Source organism: Mesoplodon mirus (assembly GCF_964341445.2).
Source record: "Mesoplodon mirus genome assembly, chromosome: 20".
Classification (NCBI taxonomy): domain Eukaryota; kingdom Metazoa; phylum Chordata; class Mammalia; order Artiodactyla; family Ziphiidae; genus Mesoplodon; species Mesoplodon mirus.
Genome location: NC_138996.1, coordinates 40,860,964 through 40,876,397, shown reverse-complemented (window position 1 = coordinate 40,876,397; position 15,434 = coordinate 40,860,964). Strand labels below are relative to the sequence as shown.

The 15,434-nt window shown below is 45.1% G+C and overlaps 1 protein-coding gene across 7 annotated transcripts in view; it reads right to left on the bottom strand.

Annotated features, from left to right (window-relative positions):
• Positions 1 to 15,434, bottom strand: part of TENM3 (teneurin transmembrane protein 3) — a 330,131-nt gene that overhangs the window by 22,983 nt on the left and 291,714 nt on the right. For all 7 annotated transcript variants that reach the window (XM_082608816.1, XM_082608817.1, XM_082608818.1 and 4 more), the window contains 2 exons: positions 5,999 to 6,174; positions 3,742 to 3,977 (listed from right to left, as the gene is read on the bottom strand). In XM_082608816.1, the coding sequence (XP_082464942.1) occupies positions 3,742 to 3,977; positions 5,999 to 6,174 (412 nt within the window). The remainder of the gene's footprint in view (positions 1 to 3,741; positions 3,978 to 5,998; positions 6,175 to 15,434) is intronic.

Genomic DNA, 15,434 nt, shown 5'->3' with positions numbered 1-15,434 from the left:
TACCTATTATATCCATGTGACCTATTCAACTGAGTGTTAGGTTTCCTGCAGTCAAACATGTGCAAGGCTGTGCTGCTATTCCTACAACTTCTCTCTGAGGGAGATCCAGAGGCAATGAAATAACCCAGTCCTCAGGCTGGCTCTTCCTCGTTCTTTCATTTATTGAATAAATGTTTGAGTGCCCACCCCGTGCCAGGCCCATAGCTAGATTTAGGCCAGTAACTTAACAATGAAAAGACGTTTCTGCTAGGAGATAATGAAAGGTAAGAGAGGAGACGTCCTCTGTTTCAGGAAAGGGTGGAGTAAAAACGGGCGGCTTTTCGGGCTGATTCCGACTCTGATTCCGGATTCAGAGGCCCTGGTGGCCACGCGTCACCCACCTCCTTCCTCCTCTGTGCCCTAATTTGGCAGATTCCAGGTCCGGTCGTCCAACCAGATTTTCACACCATTGTTTTCTCCCTAGAATTCCTCCCTTAGAATCCACAGAGGATGAAGTTAGCAAGCCGAGCTATGGCACAGCCAATCTTATCTTGAAAGCACGCAGCCCTCCCTTGTGATCTTGGCACTGTCTCTGTGTGAGCCGTCACACACAGCAGCTGGAAATCTCCTTTCAGTGTGAACAAACAGGCCGTTTTAAATAGTATATTTTCTGAAATGACTTGCTGAGGCATTGTCGTTCTGCTATTTAAAAAGAAACGCACACTCATGCCTGTGTGCACTGGTCTCTTCCTCCCCAAAGGGAGGTGTTTTCTTCATTTAGAAACTGAGAACCAGAGACTTAAAATCGGCTTTTTCCTCTTTTCCTCTACTCTTCTTAATTCCTTTATGTCTAGAAAATCAGTATTGAAAAGGAAAAAGAAGGATGCACTTAGACTAGCTTGTCTCAAAGAACATTGGGCCACATGTTACGTGGTCAGTTTCTGGGCAAAGCATTTCCCATAATCTTTCCTATGTTTCCGTAACCAGTGAGTTAACCAGATTTTTCCTGTCCATCTGTTGTGTGGGAATAGATGCCCACTGTTTGTGCCCATGGTTCAGATTCTCTGGGTTAGGGTTACAGAATATGTAATCATGCCTTTCATTTTTCAAGGATTTTCACATGATCTCATTTGATTCTGTAACAATTGTGTGAGATAGCGGCAGGGTAAGGCAAATTATATTTATCCATAATACAGCTAATCTATATCACGTCTGTGTCATAAGGTCAGGATATTATCTAGACAATATTATATTATTGCCATCATAATATGGATATCATCATATAGGTAAGGAAAATGAGCTTTACAGATGTGAGGATTTTCCTATAAGATTTATTATTAGTAAAAAGTGGAGCCTGGGGCTTCCCTGGTGGCGCAGTGGTTGAGAATCTGCCTGCCAATGCAGGGGACACGGGTTAGAGCCCTGGTCTGGGAAGATCCCACATGCCATGGAGCAACTAGGCCCGTGAGCCACAATTACTGAGCCTGCGCGTCTGGAGCCTGTGCTCTGTAACAAGAGAGGCTGTGATAGTGAGAGGCCCGCGCACTGCAATGAAGAGTGGCCCCCACTTGCCACAACTAGAGAAAGCCCTCGCATAGAAATGAAGACCCAACACAGCCATAAATAAATAAATAAATAAATTAAAAAAAAAAAAAAAAAAAAAAAAGTGGAGCCTGATCTAGAACCCATATTTTTTGAGCACAAATGTGAGCAGAACCTTTGTGTCTTTTGATAAAGTCAGTCCCGTGTCCAAGTACACGTGTGACTCTGTGCGTGTGTATATGTGTGTGTACAGGCACACCACACCTGCTGTAGGGGTAGCTGACTAAGACAAAGCCTGTGAACTAGCTCCCAGTTTGCAGTGACCCAAGGAAGCAGGGCCCAGGGGCAGCGGTCAGTGGTAGCAGCAGACCGGCATGCAGGCAGCTCAGTTCCTTGTTCCGGCAGAAGAAAAGGCCAGGGCTGGCGTTGACTCTGGTAACAGACCAAGACCCTCTGACAGTGACCCCGGAACGAGCCTGGAGCTTGTTTTCTTGCCATCAGGTTACTTGCCCCCTGATCTTGCTCTTCTTTCTGAGGTTCCATTGCATCATCTTCTGGCCCTTCTCACAGGATAACCTCCCTCCAGCCTCCCCGGCTCCTATCCACCAGAACTCCTGGTGCAGGGCCCTGGAGCTAGGGCATCCAGGCTCCCATAGCCTGGGAGACGGGTGAAGTGGGAGCACGACACTGGTTCCAGAAGATCGTGCACTTAGAGTCCCAACCCCTGCCTTGCAACTGAAGAGGAATTAGAATATAACTGTGAGTTGGATAGTCTGTATTTGATGCACGGATTCTTTCTCACTTCATTTCTATTTCTTGGAAATAGCCAGAGACAATATGTAGTAGCTGTTTCTTACCACGAGGGCTTGTCCTGGGAAATAATGTTGGCCTGTTATAATAATAATAATAATTTAACCATTTTTTGGTGCTGAAAAAAGGACATGAATGGTATCCTCCATGTTTTTTGTCTCTCCTTGATTTTAAGTAACTTTTTTTTAAACAGCAAGGGAAGTAATTTTAGGAATAGTTATCTACATTTATCTGATAAATGAAAATCTGTTTGCTAATAGAAAGAATGAATCCGGTTCAGTTTATAGTGGTCTGAAGGTGGTTTCTTGTAACCTGTGTTTTAGTAGTTAATCTATGTTGTCTTTACCAAACAGCTATCATAAATCACAGCTTGCTTTCTAGATCTAGTTGGCCCACAATCTGAGAGGGAGGAATAAAAACACCTAACAAGGCAACACAGAGAACGTTTTGCAAAGGTCAATTACACTAGCTTAATCAGCAATGTCATCACACTTCTCATAACAATAACGTCAGTTTGGGTTTCCCTTCAATAGGGAGGAGGTGGCGGGGGTTTCCGACGTTGGTCCTCTTCTAGGTGCCTAAGCTGCACTTTAAAAATATTAAGAATGCAAAGGAAGGATCCACCTTTCAAAGGCCAACCCACCTCTTTCAAGATACATATTTATGATCTGGAATACTTTTCATATTTCATCCAACTCGAACCCATCCCCATCCCATTAGGAAGCCATCTTTCCTGAGTGGGTAAAGGAAAAGCGTAAGATTATTAGGGCAATATCAGTAAAACAAGAATCTGTTGGCCATCCAGGCTATTTGGAATTGTGCTACATGCACTATCCTAATTTCCCAGGGAAGAACTGATTTTTTTTTTTAATTTAGCACCTTTACTGGAGTATAATTGCTTTACAATAGTGTGTTAGTTTCTGCTTTATGACAAAGTGAATCAGTTATACATAAACATATATCCCCATATCTCTTCCCTCTTGCATCTCCCTCCCTCCCACCCTCCCTATCCCAGCCCTCTAGGTGGTCACAGAGCACCGAGCTAATCTCCCTGTGCTATGCGGCTGCTTCCCACTAGCTATCTATTTTACGTTTGGTAGCATATATATGTCCATGGCACTCTCTCACTTTGTCCCAGCTTACCCTTCCCCCTCCCCATATCTTCAAGTCCATTCTCTATGGGAAGAACTGATTTTTAATCAAAGCTATATTAAGAAAACACTTTTCTCAAATAGTTGGCTTTTTCTAGGAGCAATCTAATGGCTTGATGGTTGGCTGTAACTCATGCTCTAAGGTAAGGTGTTACCCTGAGCGTGAACAGGAGATGAGTCCTAGGCCTGCCCTCATGGACAGGCCACTGCATGACACGGAGGACCGGGTGGCTGTCACCTTGCTCTGACACTGACTTACCCTGAGCTTTCGACCAAAGACATTGACTTTGCCTTGGGCTTGCTCTTTTCGGAATCTCCATTCCACCAAATTCTGACCGTTTTCACCAGGAAGAGTCATGTTTCTTTTGGCAACTGTTGGGTTAGCCGTGCCGGCCAGAACGTGCGGCTCTGTCTGGTAGTGCGAATCCAGGCCACTGGCATAGAGGATTCGAAGGGAGCCATCATAACCAACCTGGTAGCTGTTTCTTAACTGATCTAGAAAACAAGCAGCAGAAAACACGAACTATAGGTGTGCATTAAACACCGGATCGCTTGTGGGGTTAGAAGTGATATAAATTTCTAAAACATTGACTGGACTCCATTTATAATGGAATGAAAAGTACTTAATGATATCCTTTTAGAAAATAACAAAACAACTTTGATTTCTGCCATCTCATGCTGTAACAGATTCGGCTGAATGTTAAAGGCAAACTTTAGGGGAATTTAAAGTCCTTCTCTACTTTATTTGCCTGATGAAATAAATGAAGGTTCGACCTCCAGTAGATGTTTTGCAAAGAACCAAGTATGTGTTCTTTTCAGAGGCTGATGTGTCACCTCCAAGGGTTTAGAAGACATCTTCCCAATATTCATCCTTATATCTTTTGTTAAAGATGTTTTGAAACGATTTAATATCTGTACCTTCTATACCAAAAATATAAGGAGATATTTCCCCCTGAAATTGACTTTAAAAAAGGAAGTCGGGGGCTTCCCTGGTGGCGCAGTGGTTGAGAGTCGGCCTGCCGATGCAGGGGACACGGGTTCGTGCCCCGGTCCGGGAAGATCCCACATGCCGCGGAGCGGCTGGGCCCGTGAGCCATGGCCGCTGAGCCTGTGCGTCCGGAGCCTGTGCTCCGCAACGGGAGAGGCCACGATAGTGAGAGGCCCACGTACCGCAAAAAAAAAAAAAAAAAGGAAGTCGGGCTTCCCTGGTGGTGCAGTGGTTAAGAATCCGCCTGCTAATGCAGGGGACACGGGTTCGAGCCCTGGTCTGGGAAGATCCCACATGCCGCGCAGCAACTAAGCCCGTGTGCCACAACTACTGAGCCTGCGCTCTAGAGCCCGCGAGCCACAACTACTGAGCCCGCATGCCATAACTAATGAAGCCTGCGTGCCTTAAGCCTGTGCTCGACAACAAGGGAAGCCACCGCAACGAGAAGCCCGCGCACCGCAACGAAGAGTAGCTCCCGCTCGCCGCAACTAGAGAAAGCCCATGCGCAACAAAGACCCAATGCAGCCACAAACAAACAAACAAACAAACAAATAAATAAATAAATAAAGGAAGTCATATTTTGTACAAAACACCCTCTCATATTGTAGGCTATTGCCTCAACTTAAAATTTTTGAATAATATAGGACCATTTGGGGAAGCAATGAATTCAAGCAATACTGATTTTAGGTGACTGTAGAGATTACCTGAATTGGTAAAAAAAAAAAAAAAAGAGTCAGAGAAGCTTAACTCAGATTTACCAATGAGTCTTAGAGCAATGACCTCACAGTTGCAATTGTCATTGTAAACAGGACTTTTCAAGATTACATCAAAAAGGAATGTGGTGGGAGGTTCCATCATGGAGTTACTGGACATATATACCTACAGACTGAATGAAAAAATGGAACACATATGGGTATATAATTTCCAGTGATGGCATGAGATGTGGATTCAAATACTGCATCATGCACGGATTCAGAAAGCTCACACTGCTGTCCTTCCATGGCAGTGATGGTGATGCAAAAAGGGCCTTTTGATGCAAGTGAAGAGTGGGAATTAACTTGTTTTATTAAATGGGAAAGAAAAAACCCATAATTTCTAGGTTAACAGATTGTTTTAGATATTATGTGATTTTATATATGTATATATTACTAAATAAACATTACATGTAGACATTAGACTATCTCATCGATATCTCTAGGGGTTTATATTTCCACCTTCTCTTTCCTGGTTCACCTTATAAAATGGGGGTTGCCACATTCTACCTGGGTGCCAGTGGTATTTTATTTTTTAAAGATTTTTTTTTTGGTGTGGACTATTTTTAAAGTCTTTATTGGACTTGTTACAATATTGCTTCTGTTTTATGTTTTGGTTTTTTGGCCCCGAGGCACGTGGGATCTTAGCTCCCTGACCAGGGATCGAACCCGCACCCCCTACCTTGGAAGGTGAAGTCTTAACCCCTGGACCACCAGGGAAGCCCCACCAGTAGTATTTTAAACGGGGCCACTAAAAGCTCTGCTTTCGTGTTTACCTTGAACCATGGTGTAGAATGAGTCGACGGAGGACAGATTTGAAGTGATGCTGACGTCTTCTTCTCGGCTGGATGACTCGACGTCCACTGTGATGGCCTTGTCCATGTCTCCATGGAGGTTTGTGACCACTCCGGTTGGAAACGTCACATTTGTCAGACGACCTTCACTGTCATAGCTGAATAAAAGAGGCATGAACTCGGCATTAAACAGGAAACTGCAGGTTCTTCTTACTTACGAGAGAGTCTGCAGCAACGGTAGCTGCACACACTTGGAAGAACATTTGTCTTTGTGCGCGAGCTGTGCAGTGAGGACTCCAAACACGCTTGGAAGTGATCGAGGCCTGGCTAACACAGAAAAGCCTCGCCGGCGAGGGCAGGAGTAAACAGAGCGGCTCGTCTCCGCAGCACGTGATCCTCCGAAGTGTGACCAAGTGCCTCCTGCACGTCTAATTTGCCGTTGCAAAGGGAACATGTTTGCTGATATTAAATTTCTTAGTATTCCTCCGTATTTTCTATAAAGTCGATTTAATTCACTGTTATATCCTTTTTGCAAGTTTTACTAACCTATGCCCTCTATGGCAGTGCAATATGGAAATATATATATATAATTTTGTAAAGCAGTATATGCACATGCATGTATGTATCTGCATATGTAAAGATATTCCTTTGGTATCCTGAGACATCTTCAACAAATTAATATGATAAGGTCTTTTCTAAAGACTTTATTTCTCAGTGATTGACATACTTTATAATGGTAAATTGGGACTTAATGTTGGCGGGGTGGAGATAATCTACCTTGTCTACACTGATGCTGTAGGAATGCGTGATATCTTGAATGATGATTTATCATGTTTACTGAAATGAGATGTAATATTTCCTGACATTTAATGACTGCTTTTTAATGATACCCTCACTTTTGTTTTTAGCATATAAATATAAGAGGCACCTATAATTTAAGTGTTAGGATATATTTTAGAAAGCTATCTTATTATCATAAATATGCATTACAGATACAACATTTTACTAAAAAAAAATTGGTTTTGGGGGTGACTTTTCTACTGGTGGCAGCACCAGAGAAAATTTCAAAAATGACAAAGTGGTTTGAAGAAAGGGAAACAAGTGTAAATTCTGGATGAAACACCAGAGACTTCCTTGGGACAAAAAATATACTTAAGATTGGATTTCATATTAATACTACGGCGGCTTCATTAATAAAAGGTCTAAGTGAGATGGAGACCTGAACCATGCCCGACTTAAAATAAGCCCAGATGCAGAACTAGAAAAGAAAGAATCTTATTAGTGAGACAAGTTACCAGAGGAGGGAAAACAGTGAAGAGGATCCTAATAATGGGCGTAAACACGGGGCGACAAGGGAATAATGGGTAGAAAAAAGGACTGAAATGATACTGTGGAATAAAAGGAGAGAGGGCTCCTAGACTGTAAGAATTAGCTTTGAAAAATGTGGTTATAGGAATTCGAAGCAGAATCTAGAAGGCCAATGTCACGGTGGAGCTAGGAAGGCAGAAAGGAGGAAGGAGACGGATGTCTGTTCAGGGCCCGTTACTTCAGTGGGGACAGTATCACTCAAATCGTGGGTCTGCCTGACTCGATCTGACAACTCGCCTTGCTGCTTTGCCAGCGACAGAAACGGGCACTCAGGAGAAAGAGGCGGGCGACGGATGGAGAAAGAGAGAGAGAGAGAGAGAGAAAATGCGCCGTTGAGTGTAATCATTGTTTGGACCCATAAAAGGCAGAGCTGAAGTGAAAGAGCAGAGCCTCCCCTCCAGCGACCCAAATGCCCCCAGCAGATTAAGGCAGCAGTGAAAGAAACCCAAACTGCTTTTCTGAAGAAATTATTACTCTGAAACAAACAAGCATAGGTTTATTTATGCAGCAAAGCAGAGTTACAGAATTACTGACCAAACCAGCTTAAAGTGCAATCTTAACCTGGACATAATTCTTGCAGCGCTTTGCAGGTCTCATAGGATACGATGAAAAATAAGCTATTGTGCTTTAAAGAAATGAACACCCTAAGATAAGTAAGTACTAGGGATGCAATGTACAACGTGATAAATAGAATTAACACTGCTGTCGGTTATACATGAAAGTTGTAAAAAGAGAAAATCCCAAGAGTTCTCATCACAAGCAAAACATGTGTATTTTCTAGTTCTTTGATGTTGTATCTATAGGAGATGATGGACGTTCACTAAACTTATTGTGATAATCGTTTCCTGACGTATGAAGTCCCATCACTGTGCTGGACACCTTAAACGTACACACTGCTGTCTGTCCATTATATCTCAGTAACACTGGAAGAAAAAAAAGAAGCTATAGAAAAACTGAAAAAATAAATTAACATCCTTTGGCATGCTCCTACGTAAAAGGCAGTGAGTACTGCATTATGCCCCCACCCCCTTCCCCTTTTACGGATGGAAAAATGAAAATAAGATGCGGTCAGGTGATTTGATCTGGCTCTCTTTGCATCTCACGATGGGGCCGTAACTGGAACTTTCATGCACTGGACCCAGGTCCCTTAGCCCTTCTGTAAATCACAGGGCTTGGCTTGGAGTGGAGAACGGCAGCTTTCCACAGGTGACGCCACCTGCCAGCTCGCTGCTGATTCGTTCTTGCTGCTGTCACTCACCTGCCAGCTCGCTGCTGATTCGTTCTTGCTGCTGTCACTCACCTGCCCGCTCTCTGCTGATTCGTTCTTGCTGCTGTCGCTCACCTGCCCTGTATCGACCCCTTTGCTGGTTTATGTTTTCCAGCTCCATTCACTCTAAAGCAGGCCTGTCACCTTTCTCCTGCAGAAAGCATTCCTCCAACCTTTGCCTCTGCTCTTTCACTGGCCTACCCCACGTTCCCTGTCCTGCTGGGCAGGCATTTCCCATCACAGGATGCTGAGTGCATGGCCACAGAGCATCGGATGCGGCACACTCAGATGCTAACCTATTAGCCTTTGGTTCTTTGGAAAATAAAAATACGAGTAGCCTTTGTAGGCAGTGCAGTTCGAATGACAGAGGGTTAAGCTGGCATCTTAGTGGCCCAGTTTCACAGTTCAGCCCTGGAAGTCCTCAATTTGTGCCTTCAGACGAGTGGCTGCATCTACGTTAAGGCACTAATAGGGCCGAAGGGCTCGCATAGGGCCGGCCGGGAAAGCTGCTACTTCGGAAGGGCCCTCAGAGCATCTGCCCCGCCAGTCACCTACCGGTTTCTGAAGAAGCTTTGTGGGCTAGTTACAGTGCGAGGGGACTGGGGGTGCACAGAGCATCAGAAGTCTGGTGGTCCAGAGTCCCCCCACCCCTGAGGGCAGGTGACGGAGCGATCGTGCTGGAGCGGAGAAGGGCCACGTCACGGTGGGGACCTAAGCTGGGCCTTGAAGCAGACGCGGGTTTATACAGGTGAGGAAGGCAGGCGCAGGACACATTCCAGCCAGGAAGGCAGCCAGGGAGCGGGTGTGGAGGACTGAGGACGGACGGGCTGTGAGGTCAGGGAGCTGAAGAGTCCGCTGCAGTGGAGGGTCCACGCGGGGTCCCGAGATGGTAGAGAGGGAGGCTCATCACTGGGGACCGCGACGAAGGTTTCAAAGGGAAGCAAGGCTTTAATTCGGCTTAAAGGAGCCCAGGGGCGAGGCGACAGGTCAAGCAGGGAATCCTTCCCAGACTTGCCGGGTTCACAAACCAGAACAAAAAATGAAATCGGGGCCCAACAGAGGGTTTTTAAATAAAAACTTCTCACCTGTAACTAGCATCATTTCATAAAGAAAGGCCATTTACCCATATGCCACAGAGAGAAAGGACCTAACTTCAGGGTGAAAGCTCTTGACAAGGCTCAGTAAAGCTTTATGAACATGTTCTCCCCATCATTATTTATTTTTTTCATTTCACTGTGGATCTGTGAAAACTTCTGCACAGATTCGCACCTATGACAACAGAAATGCAACAAGACGGGTGGCAGCCATTAGAATCGCCAGGGGCCGCCGGATAAGGGAGGGAGAGAGAACAAGGGGCCAGGATGCCTTTCAGACATGGCAGGCGATCCCTTCTTTAGCAAAAGCAGAAAAACAACGCAGCAGCCGATGCTCGCCTGTCCTCTGAAAAGCTTTGATCCCGGAAGCTGACAGGGGCCTTCCCATCAAACACACGCCTCTGGACATAACTCTGCTTCCGTGCAGCTTCGCGGCTCTACGGAATGTTGCTTGGCCTCGCTGGTGAACCAGGCCTGCCCAGCTTGTAGATCTGAGACATGGTTTTCTTTTATGAGCTTCTTGAATTTACAGTGTGATGGGCTCCAGGGAATCTGACTAGAACATCAACTTGATGCCCCCCTTTCCACGCATCTGGTCGCAGCCTCACGGCTCCAAATTCATCACACAGCACGTTCTTCTTTGCTCCCGGTTGACCCCTCTTGACAAAGGCCCCTCGCTGGAGAAGACAAATCCTTCAGGCTCTCCACGGCCTTTGGGATGCTCTTCACTGACGTTTCTCTATTTGTTCATCTTAATTTTGATTGCGTTTTTTTGCCTAGACTTGCTGTTTTAGCCTTTGTGGTATATATATATATATTTTTTTTTTTTTGCAATACGCGGGCCTCTCACTGTCGTGGCCTCTCCCGTTGCGGAGCACAGGCTCCGGACGCGCAGGCTCAGCGGCCATGGCTCACGGGCCCAGCCGCTCCGCGGCATGTGGGATCCTCCCGGGCCGGGGCACGAACCCGTGTCCCCTGCATCGGCAGGCGGACTCTCAACCACTGCGCCACCAGGGAAGCCCAGTATATCAGATTTTTTAATGCAACAAACTACATGTTAATTGTTACCTTATTCTTTTAATCTTTAGTAGACACTTTTAAAAGAAAAGAAAATAATTTTGTTGTGTTTAACTCACCAACATGTGGTGTATAATGAAGACAGAACTATAATAAATTAGTTTTGTTCTGTTGTTCAAAAGCAAACATTCAGTTGATACATTACAGTAGAGTCAACTAACATCATTCAACAAAGGTAACAAGTTTTCTTTAAAACTCAACAGGATTATCTGTTGTCTTCAGTGCTTCCCCATAACATGGCTTCTTCTTCTTCTTTTTTTTTTTTTTGGCCTCCCTGCGCGCCATGTGGGATCTTAGTTCCCCGACCAGGGATTGAACCTGAGCCCCCTGCAGTGGAAGCGCTGAGTCTTAACCACTGGACTGCCAGGGAAGTCCCATGGCTTCTTTAATCAAATGTTTCGTTTCTAAAATTACCTTCTGTTTTTGAGAAAAATCTGTGTAAATTAGAGCAGGGCTTTAAAGAAGAAAGCAAACCAGCGAAGACAGGCAGTCATCGCCCTGAGAGGGGCGGCTCTTTTGAGTGGGCTGCCCTGTCCCCCTTGGCTTGCGATTCAGCCTGACGCTGAACTGGTCTCAAAGGTGACACAAATGTATGTATTTACTCCTAAAATGTTGGCAGTGCCCCTCTCCCAGACCTTTATTCTCTTCACCTGTAGAGGAATGGACACCAGCCAGCTAAACGCATGTGTCACCTTTGACTGGTTTCTCTAGTCCAAATCAGCCTGTCTTGAGAAGCTGAGACATCAGGAGGTGTTGGTCTGGATGGGTGCCAGTCATGGCTGGCTCCTCCGTGTCTTCCCCAGGGCCATCCAGAATAAGCTGCTTAGTGGGGCTACATCTGTATGCTTTTAGACTTAAGTCCCAGTAAGGATTCCCAGGAAAGACGTAATCAACCTGTCTTTCCCCCACTGTCCCCCTGACACAGAGGGAGAATCTTTTCTCCCATCTATCAGAGTTCCTTTAATCCAATGTCCTTTCATTGTTTAACAGCCTCTGCAAAACCAAAAAAAAAAAAAAACCCAAACAAAATCCCCCCCCAGTTTTGCCATCTGCATGGCAATACTTTTCTCACAATGCTAACCCGTAATCACTTCTTATCTGTCATGTGGTAAAAGCAGAACAAAATCACCAACCTCATCATAACAAAAACATTTGAACAAATCGTTCCTGGATCTGCATTCCTGATGAAAGACGTGGGCAAACAGCAAAACCAGAACCTGACTTAAACTTCTCGTGGTGGACTGATCTGGAATCCTAATAGCAATAATGTGATATGTAACACTCGTATCAAAAGAATTTACATTTAAGTATTCTGGGAACGAAACTGAGGTTTGTATATTTTAACAGTGATATCACAGGCAAATCGTAATTTCTTTGAATTCAGGAGCAATGCTGTCAGTTAGAAATCCTCAAAAAATCAGGTTCTGAAGAGAAAATGCAAAGTGCTTCCATCATCAAGGGACGTAGAGCGATCAACCAACTCTTAAATCACTGGTTCATCTGGTACCTAGTTGTCTGCTACCTACACATTACCAAAAATAACGGGGAAGATGCAAAATAAGGAAGACAAAAGAAGGTATTATTTTACATGATGTTTGCCTCCAGTGCTAAAAGGATCCTGATGAGAAAGGGTGGAACTGCAAGGGTGGGAGTGGAAGGAGGAGTTAACACATTTAAATTTCTTTGCTGCTGTTGCATTTTATTCAGAGGTCTTGCCATGGGGCAAAATTCTGGCCACTGCTTTGCTTCATAAACCCAGAAAGGGCAGTGGCCTACAGTCAAGCCACTATCCTCTGTTTTGCAACACCCAGATAACATGAGTTCAGAAGACCACAGACAAAGGCAGATCTTTTCTTTCTCACCTCTGGTCCCGCCCTTACTTTGAACATTGAGCCTAGTGACAGATGGTTATGGATATGACATTTTTCAATATTTTCGATATTTTTCAAAGAGCAAATTCAAGAAAAGTGGCCCAATGCCTCTTTCCTTCTGTGGTCATCACCATATCAGGGTGATAATGACCAGCTCTGAGATTCACAGGCCTTGAGACAAAGGCATCAGAGTCAGGACATTCCGGAATTAGTTCCCTTTGTGCTTTGAAAGATTGTGGGTGAGCCGTCATTAAGAGAGGATCTTATTTAAACCACTTAGAAAATGTTTATTGACTAAGGAAGGTTGAAACGAGTGGGACACATCTTATTTGTTTAGATAACAGGTCTTGCCCAGGTCTTGAAATGTAGACTTGCTGGATAGGGGATGTCAGGGAAATTTTTGTCCCAAAGAATCTGTCAGACAGAACTGTGCATGCCCTCTTCCTCCCTGATTGATTCCATGGGGCCCGGGGGCGCTCAGAGGACAAACCCATCCTTCTCCTGGGCTTTCCTCTTTGTATTCTGGCCACTCACTGAGACCCACCCAGGAAATGGCTGTGCAGTGAGTGAGGACAAGCTGGATCTGAAAGACTTATGGTAAAGCTGGAAAGGTTACAATAAAAGTAGGAAGCCCACTGGGAAAGAGAAATTGTATTATTGTAAACTGCTATGACTACCACCAGCAGAATAGATACTAGGTTTGGCTGAAACGCCACATGCCTAACTATTTTAGCAAAAGAAATTTGGTAACTTCTTAAATGTTGTTTCTTTTGGAATAAGCCTTGACGGGGACCTAGGAAAAGCTGGGGAGAAATGGCAGAATCACAAATTTGTTTAGAGCAGGCAAGAATTTTTAATTACTAAGAAGCCTTTCATTTCGCAGGTGAGGGCACAGAATTTTAGAGAGGTGCCGCGACTTGCCCAGAGTCACACAGATAGGAGTAAGTGACAAAGTCAGGCTGGAACCCAGGTTCTTAGTTTCCAAACCGAATGCCTTTTTCCAATCAGCTTATGCTGCTTCTCAGAAAAGAGAACAAATAGAGATCAGAGGGAAAGAGGCATCAAGGAACTAATGAGATGTCAATGATTTGGAACTAAGGAAGGATTGGGAGGAAAAACAATAGACGTAGTGGGTAGACTGGGAATCTAAGATGAAATAACATTTAGACTAAAATGCTGTCTATTCACAAGCTTTATGAAAGTGAGTATCGTGGAAAGTGTGAGGACGGAGGGAAAGCAGAGGGATGGTCAGACGTAGGCAGTTAAGGAACATGAGGGAGAGAAGAGGGGACAAATACAGAAGGGGAGGTAACACGCAAGGCGAGACCCAGATCTGGTGGCATCAGTCATCGGGGGGACGGCATCCAGTAGCAGAAAAGGCGACCCTGAAGTGTGACCACTTGTACTGTCTCTGTTGTTGAGCCATAGGAAACCCTAGTCTGTAAATTCATATATTCACACTTCCCCCCCAGCTAGATTTCATTCACACTCGGGGCTCAGCCCTTTCCACGGCCCCCACGTCCACGTCTCTAGAACTGACTTGCCCTGAGTTCTCACTGGCTGTTTCCGAACACATGCTGGGCTGGACTACGGTGCCCCCGAAGCCATAATTTCCAAATCAGAGCTCATCTGTTTCTACCAACCTGCGTCCTCCCTGTCTTTCCTACCCGCTTGGTCACTAGGTCAGCGGATTCTCTTTTCCTTCCCCTCTTGCATTCAGTCACCATATTATATTTCATTCCCTAATGACTAACCACCTCTTTCTCTGTAATTTCAGTGCCCGTCTGTGGGTCAGGCCTTCACCTCCCAACTAGATTTACTGTCTCCTAACTCCTCTCTCCCCCTGTCCTCAGGCTCCTACTTTTCTGCTTCAATCCATCCTTATATTCTTCCCAGATGGACCATGTTGCCTTCCTGGTAATCTCCTTCATGGGAATCCTGTCCACTCAGGATCACCAGGTGGTCGGGTGAAGCCCTGCTTGATCAAAACTGTGATCTCCGTTCTCTCTCTTTTTCCTACTCTCACACACGCTCTGCGCTCTGGTCACTCTGAGCTGCACATTCTTTCTAAACCTACCAGGCTCTGCCTCCCAAGGGAACGCTCTCCTCTGGCCTGGAGCACCTCGGCTTGCCCACCCTGCTTCGTACCTTCAGGGGTCTCACTGTAAGAACCTCAGATTAGATATGGAATCTAAAAAACAAATGGTTCTGAAGAACCTAGGGGCAGGACAGGAATAAAGACGCAGACGTAGAGAATGGACTTGAGGACACGGGGAGGGGGAAGGGTAAGCTGGGACGAAGTGAGAGAGTGGCTTGGACATATATACACTACCAAGCGTAAAACAGATAGCTAGTGGGAAGCAGCCACATAGCACAGGGAGATCAGCTCGGTGCTTTGTGACCACCTAGAGGGGTGGGATAGGGAGGGTGGGAGGGAGGGAGACGCAAGAGGGAAGAGATATGGGGACATGTGTATATGTGTAACTGATTCACTTTGTTATAAAGCAGAAACTAACACACCATTGTAAAAAATTATACTGTAATAAAGATGCTAAAAAAAAAAAAAAAAAAAAAGAACCGCAGATTGAAGTTTGGGATGAAGTGAGGTCTAGGAAATCTGTTTTGAAGTGTGTGTGTGTTTAAGAGACAGGGCAGTGGGGATGGATGGGAGGGATGCTCTGAGGTTTCCCCAGTCATCTTATCTCCTTCCTAGGTCATCTCCCCCAACCCTGGGATGGAGT